The following is an 8,738-nucleotide window of genomic DNA, read 5'->3' on the forward strand; positions in this document are numbered from 1 at the left end:
ATAGTAGTACATAAAACGATGCAACATCACAGAACAAACAAATGAACTCAAAAAATATTGAAGATAGGTTCAAATTTGAATATCGGTTCAAATTTGAATTTTATTTCAAGTCAAATCAACATCATAGCACATAAGTTATCACATGAAAGAACATAAGTTTTCACATCAAATGACAACAAACTTAAGTTTTCACATCAAATTTGAATGTTTTCGACTCTATTTCTTCTGCTTCTTTCTACCACTCGATTTCTTCTGCTTTTTTCCACCGTTTGGTTCCACGGCGCATAGTTTGTTGATGCTGATGCTCTTGCTTTTTGGCCCCCTCAACTTTTGCACCTGACCATGTCTCACTTCTTCAGTTTGCACTTCTGCAGATTGAGTAGATGGCACACATTGTTCAACTACTTCAGTTTGCAACTCAACACTTGGCAGCACAACCTCCAAACATGGCAACACAGTTGTCAAAGCAGATTCGAATGGTAGCACAACAGTTGCTTCATCTGCAACAGTTTCAGATTGCCCTAGCGTCTGCAAAACAGATTCAGTATGCATCACATCATCCAAAACACAAACACTTAGCTCATGTTCAGCAGTAACAGTTTCAGTTAGCTCCATATCTTTGTCACCAAACATTATCTGCTTAGTGCTCTTCCTTCTATAGCCACTGAGTCTTGCTTTTTTCACTGGCCAGCATTGTTCAACAACAAGCAGTGGGGCTTTTTCTGCACGCTTCCTCCTAAAAAATAAAGCATTTGACTTGGTTAGATACTAGAACAAGTAGCAAAATCAAAAACTTGCAAAAACAGTAACATAAACATACTTTGGCCTCCGAGGAGTGTAGATGCACTTGGATGAACCAATTCTGTGCCCAAGTACCTCACACAACTTGCACCTATTTTTGTTACCTTTTTGAGCCCTTTTGGGCTTATCATTCTTTTCCTTTTCCTTTTCCCCCTTCTTACTACAACCACCTTTCTCAAACCAAGCTTTGAATCTGCTCTGTTTAGGCCTCCCAGCCTTTCTTCTAGTGACAGGGGGACACAAGGTAAATTCTATTTCCACCTCAGGCCACTGAGATTGGTCAGTCAGTGCAGGAATTGGACTTGCATATGCAGCTTTGAATTTTTGTACTGAATAATACTCATGCAAATATGGGTGCATATTTAACCTGGGTTTAGATGCCAAAAAAAGTATGGAATGCTCACATGGTTTTCCAGTGTGTTGCCACTCTTGGCAAGTGCACTCATGCAACTCAGTATTTACCACATGCCTCTTGCCACTCTTTGTATCTCTAACTTCAGCACCCCACAAGGAAGATTTCTCAACAGATAGATGTGAAAGATTTCTACTCCTGTTGACCACCTGTTGTACCACTGCTGGAAGCTTGTCCCCTTCCAAAATATTAGCAATTTTTCCTCTCAACTCCCACAAACGCATGATCATGATTCTTATTTGGTCCACCATGTCATGCATAGGCAAGTCTTTCAAATGCTTCACTTTGTTGTTAAAACTTTCTGCCAAGTTGTTATTGATATGATCACATTTTATGGCAGTATTAAAACCTGATCTATACCACAACAGAGAATGGTGGGTGTTCAACCATGAAGCAAATTCATTATCACTACATGATGCCAATATCTTACCAAGGTGATAGGAATGTGTCTGTCTGGTGTAGGATCTTGCTGCTGGCCACATGCGCCCAAATTCATCTCCTCTGAATTTTTTTATCAGATTCATCCACATATGTCCAAAGCACTCCCTCTGCTCAGCATGGGGGAAAACACTTTTTACTGCATTTTCCAACCCTTTACATGCATCTGTGTGGATGGCCAATGGAGAAACTGGCCCTATGCATCTTTTCAGTTGCATCATGAACCATATCCATGATGCCTCTGTCTCTGATTGAAACATTCCTATTGCAATTGGGAACATCCAGTTGTGTCCATCTAGAGCATTGCATGCAGCCAACTGACCATTCCACTTTCCAGTCAAAAAAGATGAGTCTATGCTCAAATATGGACGACAACCTGCTTTGAATCCATCTATGCAAGGCTTCAAACACATAAAAAACTTGTTGAATAAAACCTTGCCATCCTCTGTTACCTCTGTATCTATCTCCACTACACTCCCAGGTGACCTCTTCTCCACCTCTGCTTTAAAACTATACAACATCCTAAATGTATTTGCCCAGTCACCATACAATGATTTCATGGCCCTTTGTTTTGCTTTCCACACTGTGGTATATTGCAGCTGGATGGGGTACAACTTCTCCAAGTCAACTTTAAGCCTCTTTGCAGTAGTGTTTGGAGTCTTGGCTAAAATAGGAGTAATCTTCTCTGTAACCCAAAGCTGTGATGTCATCTTTGAAACTCTCTGTGAAGTGGTCATACATGTATGCTGGTGTGGTATTTGATTTACCCTTACTGTACTTCCATCAGGTTGTAGTCTGGCAGACAAGTACCATTTGCAAGGATTGCCACCACCATCATAACCTTTGCACCGAGCATAAAATTTCTTTCGATCAGTCCACATAGTCTTGGCATCAAACTCTTTTTTCACTGCATAGGTCCTGAAAGACATCCTAAACTCCTTCATGCTTGGCCACAACTTTCCCACCTCAATAACTGGGTTCTCTTTGTCATACAAACAAACCAGCTCATTATCATCTGCATCATCCACATCATCTGCAGCCTCTCTCATCAGGTGTTCTTCATCCTCATTTGCATTTCTAGGGCCTGTGTTACCTTCAGCTGGCAAAGAACTGTCATCCTTCTCCTTATCTTTGTCATCAACATGAATGCCAAACATTTCGGCCATATCAATGTCAGATATTGGTGTAATGACCAAATCTGTTTTTTCATTCAACTCTACTACATTCCAGTCAACAACAATCTTCCTAGCACCATGGGTTCCCTCCTCTCCATCTGCATCAATCCCAGTATCTTCAGCTACTATAGTCGGTTCAGTCAACAATGCCAACATCTTCTTTTGTGAAGCCCACTCATCATCTTCCATCTATGCAGCCATCTTTGATGGCACATAACCAACTCTGGAATGAGTTTGCAGATCAATTAGCTCTGCATAAAATGTTACTTGTTTGCTTGCCCATCCTCCTTGCTGATCAATTTCAGCAACCATGGATTCTCCATCTTCAATTCTCACATATTCACCATTATAGTTATCGAAACGTTGCAGAGATACCTCTTGTTCTGGACCCCAAACAATACTCTCCCCAATTCTCTCCACCAAATTGCCCACGGCCTTCTCCTTCATGATCTCCAATTCCTGGGGATCAACATCTGCAAAATCGACATCCAACCTCACGGTGGTATCTCTATCAATGTCTTGGACACTGCCATCACTGAGCTTGGCTTTACAGGGAAAAAATTCCACTATAATTGCGAATGTGGTGGCAGAACCTGAACCTCCCCTGTTTTGTCAATGGCAGGCAGCGTCGGCAGTCACTACCAAATCGAGTTCGATTCTAAATCGCCAAGAAAAGAGGGTGCCATTACCGATTTGAAGCACTGTCTCCTCGGGGCAGCCCGTCTCCTCGCTCCATCTCATCTAGCCCTCGCTCCATCTCCTATCCAATCAAGCAACAGGGGCAGCATGAGGCCACAGATTTATTCAAAATTCAGTGGAATGGGAGTAGTGTTTGGAAAATACTCACTCGCAATAGCCGCTGCAGGGATAGGCGCTCCACCACCGGGCCGCGGAGAAGAAACAACCCCCGGATCCAATGGAGCCCGATTCTAAATCGCCAAGAAAACCCCCAAGAAACAGAGGGCAGCATGAGGCCACAGATCGGGGAGTGGGACTAGGGTTTCGGGCTCACCTCGCAATAGCTCTGCCGCTGCCGAGAAATGCGCTCCACCACCGCGGAGAAGAAACCACTGCTGGAGAAGTTGCTTACGGCGGCGCCGCTCGCCCAGTCCAGCACGGGCGAGTCGAGCACGGTCACACAGTCGCCGGTCGAGTCGTGGACGGTTGACTCTTGACTACGTGGCCATAGGTGGACCCCACCAGTCAGAGCACATAACCCCCCGTGTCCTAACCAAATCTCAGCCTAATGGACAGCCAACTAGCCGCGTAAATGGTGTGTCGCATGGGAGCTATTTTTTCCAACGAAGATGTCGCATGCAAGCTATTACAGCCAACGACGTCGCATGAGAGACAGTTCACACCAACGACGTCGCATGGGAGCTATTCACCCCTTGCGACAAGCCTTGCAAAGGCAAATGCTAGTTCGCAAAGTTGCCGTCTTTTCTCACCTCTTTTCTCTGTACTTCTCCTGTGCCTATTCGCTCTGTTTCAGAGCATGCGTGCTGATAACGTGAGAAGAAAAAAACAGATTGAAGTGAAAAGTGTGTTTTCATTGATGTTGAGTATTTATATGTCCCCAACAGACATGTACAAGCGTCTGTTACAATGATCGCGTCTCTTTTAACGGGCACGATGTCCCTTAGGCATCGATAGCGTTTGGGCAACGCTAACTTACAGGAAGTTAGTTTAGGAAATCCTAACTACTATTGTAGCCTAAAACTGACGCTACTTGCTAACTTCTTCTAATATTTCCTAACATGGCGAACGAGCTCGCCTGCTCCTGTTATACGGGCCAATCGGACAACGTCTGGACGGGAGCGGTATTTATGGCGCATGAAAATGCTGGAGCGTACACGCTAGGGAAATGGTGCACGTACAGGATTGGCCCTGCATGACGGGGCAACGGAGTTAGTCATTGCCTTTTTTTTTTTTGCGGGTGAAGTTAGTCATTGCCTTGACGGCTGGACCTGATAATTTCGATTGGTACAGGATCGTTGATGACCGCAAAAAGATATGCGTCGTGGGTGGATTCCAGCTTTTCGCCCAGGTCATTTGGAACGCAAAAGGTTGAAGCGAAAAAATTGGTAGATGGACGGCTACAACGGAAAGCTCTTCCTCCAGGTCATAACAATGTAGAGCAACTTGAAACAGGGACCTAATTTATGAAAGGAAAAAACATGGTAGCTATCACCTGGCAATGCAGCAAAACACAAAGGTGCAAACAGAACGTGGATCCAGTTTATGGTTCACGTCCTCTATCTCTTTTTAAATTTTCAAATCTACAAAATAAAAAGATACTCCCTCTGTCCCAAAATATAAGAATGTTTTTGACACTATGCTAGTGTTAAAAACGTTCTTATATTTTGGGACGGAGGGAGTAAAAAATTAGGATCTTGGCTGATTTTGGCACTGACTCGCTTTAGCACATGTAAAAAATAGGGGATGCAAAGTTTCTACACCCGAGTTCAAATGCTCCCTTATAAGTAGTAAAATAAGGAAATAATAAAAATATTCAGAATTTTTTGGTGGCAAACTTTGACAAGTGTTTTGTGCAATTGCAAAAAACATATCATAAAATCACATTCCTGGAAGTCATGGCAAACAAAAAAAAACAAAATCCATACTCCAAAAATATTATTTTTGAAAACATTTTTAAGTGCTGATTTTTTTCAAGACTTTCACAAATATTATTTCATGATGAAAAAATTCAGACACTCAAAACAATTATCAAAGTTTTTTTGCAAAAATAAATATTTAGAATTTTTTGAAGTCCTTAACATTTTTTTAATTTTACTGTTCACCCGAGCTCATTTGAGCTCAGGAGCAGACTAGGACTTTTCCATTGCAACATGAGTTTCATACGGTAGTAGCACTTGTGTGGCAAGTTTTTTCAGTCAAAGCAAAGTGGATCAAAAAAAATTATGTGGATTAATACCTTTTTTAAGCAAAGATGGGATTTACATCATAAAATATGTACTCCCTCCGTAAACTAATATAAAAGTGTATAGAATACAAAAGTAGTGATCTAAACGCTCTCATATTAGTTTACAGAGGAAGTACTTTCTAAGCTATGTACGGTAAATTAATAATATGTTGTTCTCCAATGATAATCCATATCCAATACTCTCTTCAATCCATAATAAGTGTCCTAGTTTTGAACTAAGCTTAGTTCAAAACTACGACATTTATTTTGAATCAGTGGGAGTATCAATTAAACAAACTGTTCTTTGTTATTCGTGAAAAACAAAATAAATAAAAGAATTGCCAGATTGCCACTCTCAAGAATTGAACCCAACACCTTCTAAGTTTTATCGTTTTGGGAGTCACACCTTCTAGCAATATTAAAGTTCAGAACGTATGCCGTCTGATGGGCCGTGAGTACAGATTTGTAAACGTTTGTTTTCACGTCGTGAGTGAACGGACATACTGTGCTTTGGGTCCGCACCAGAATTCTTAATGTCTAGGGCGTTGCTTGCTGCAGCATATACAACATTCAATACGAGCCCAGTCTCCCATCCCAACGCGAACGAGCGCGCAACGATAACATGAGCAGGCGAGGACGAGCGCTCCTATGGATTTTCGATATTTTACCGCTTCTTCTTCGGTACAACATCCCATAAACACTTTAACGGTTGAGATCGTCCCACACCGCTTCATCCAAAATCATGAAAAAGGGCAGGATCGTCATTCCCCCCTCCCCCCTCCCCCGTGTCGTACACGCGCGGCCTGGCGAAGTAGTCCCTCCCGCGGTGTACACGGCCGGGTTTTTAAAACATAGACTGACGGGCTAGGGCAACGTACGCGTACGCAACGCGCATCGGTGGGGCCATACATGCACGTGACGTCACCCACGTACGCCGCCGTGACGTGTGGCGTCGAACTGCGTCGCCTGGTCCAACCGGTGTGCGTCGCCCAGTGAAAGCGCGTCGTGGCACCGAACAACATACAGTGTCGAAACGCGACAAATTTTGGCATGCATGCTTGCCACGATCATTGTAGCCCGTGCAAAAAAAACCGAGCCCATTTAACGGACGTGGAGAAGTGACATGCATCGAAGGATCCATTCCGTCCATACCGAAACTCAAGCCTTCCACATGAAGTACCTGAGCACATTCACGGAATGCACCCAACTTTTGCCGGCGCGTGTGGGGCCCCACCCCGATACCCCATGCCAAAATGAACGAAATCTGACACCGAACGCACGTTACGTCACGTCCATGCAATATTTTAGGATTTTCGGTCCGAAAAATCCTAGAAAATGCATACAGTGTTGAAACACGACAAATTTTGGCATGCATGCTTGCCACTGTCATTGTAGCCCGTGAAAAAATACTGAGCCCGTTTTGACGGATGCGAAGAAGAGACATGCATCGGAGGAATCCCTTCCGTACATACCGAAACCGATGCCTTCCACATGAAGTACCTAAGCACATTCACGGAATGCACCCAACTTTTGTCAGCACGTGTCGGGCCCTGATACGTCTCCAATGTATCTATAATTTTTTATTGTTTCATGCTATTACATTACCCCTTTTTGGATGTTTATGGGCTTTATTTTACACATTTATATCATTTTTGGGACTAACCTACTAACCGGAGGCCCATCCCATATTGATGTATTTTTGCCTATTTCAGTATTTCGAAGAAAAGGAACATCAAACGGAGTCCAAACGGAATGAAACCTTCGGGAGTGTGATTTTTGGAACAAACGTGATCCGGAGAGCTTGGAGTGCAAGTCAAGAAGCACCCGAGGCCCCCATGAGATAGGAGGCCGCCCCCCCTGTAGGGCACGCCCCCTGTCTCGTGGGCCCCTCGGGCGGCCACCAACGTACTTCTTCCTCCTATATATACCTACGTACCCCGAAAACATCCAGGGGCACCACGAAACACAATTTCCACCGCCGTAACCTTCTGTATCCGCGAGATCTCATCTTGGAGCCTTCGCCGACACTCTGCCGGAGGGGGAATCGACCATGGAGGGTTTCTACATCAACATCCTTGCCCCTCCGATGAGTTGTGAGTAGTTTACCATAGACCTACGGGTCCATAGTTATTAGCTAGATGGCTTCTTCTCTCTTTTTGGATCTCAATACAATGTTCTCCCCCTCTCTTGTGGAGATCTATTCGATGTAAACTCTTTTTGTGGTGTGTTTGTCGAGATCCGATGAATTATGGGTTTATGATCAAGTTTATCTATGAATAATATTTGAATCTTCTCTGAATTCTTTTATGTATGATTGAGTTATCTTTGCAAGTCTCTTCGAATTATCAGTTCGGTTTGGCCTACTAGATTGATCTTTCTTGCCATGGGAGAAGTGCTTAGCTTTGGGTTCAATCTTGTGGTGTCTTTACCCAGTGACAGAAAGGGTTGCAAGGCACGTATTGTATTGTTGCCATCGAGGATAATAAGATGGGGTTTATATCATATTGCTTGAGTTTATCCCTCTACATCATGTCATCTTGCTTAATGCGTTACTCTGTTCTTATGAACTTAATACTCTAGATGCAGGCAGGAGTCGGTCGATGTGTGGAGTAATAGTAGTAGATGCAGGCAGGAGCGGTCTACTTGTTATGGACGTGATGCATATATACATGATCATGCCTAGATAATCTCATAATTATTCGCTTTTCTATCAATTGCTCGACAGTAATTTGTTCACCCACCGTAATACTTATGCTATCTTGAGAGAAGCCACTAGTGAAACCTATTGTCCCCGGGTCTATCTCTTATCATATTTGCTTTCAATCTACTTTTATTTGCATCTTTACTTTTTGCATCTATATTATAAAATACCAAAAATATATTTATCTTATCATACCATCTTTATTAGATCTCACTTTCACAAGTGGTCGTGAAGGGATTGACAACCCCTTTATTGCGTTGGTTGTGAGTTCTCAGTTTGTTTGTCTAG

At 43.1% G+C, this 8,738-nt stretch overlaps 1 protein-coding gene across 1 annotated transcript; it reads right to left on the reverse strand.

The window, feature by feature from the left end:
* Nucleotides 1–2,842: 2,842 nt before the first annotated feature.
* LOC119279281 lies at nucleotides 2,843–3,796 on the reverse strand. Its single transcript, XM_037560576.1, has 3 exons — nucleotides 3,674–3,796; nucleotides 3,516–3,586; nucleotides 2,843–3,430 (listed from the first exon to the last, which is right to left on the reverse strand). Exons 1-3 carry the CDS (start codon nucleotides 3,794–3,796, stop codon nucleotides 3,016–3,018), a joined length of 609 nt encoding a protein of 202 aa, XP_037416473.1. The 3' UTR covers nucleotides 2,843–3,015.
* Nucleotides 3,797–8,738: the final 4,942 nt, after the last annotated feature.

This window comes from Triticum dicoccoides, chromosome 3B, assembly GCF_002162155.2.
Source record: "Triticum dicoccoides isolate Atlit2015 ecotype Zavitan chromosome 3B, WEW_v2.0, whole genome shotgun sequence".
In the NCBI taxonomy this organism is placed as follows: Eukaryota; Viridiplantae; Streptophyta; class Magnoliopsida; order Poales; family Poaceae; genus Triticum; species Triticum dicoccoides.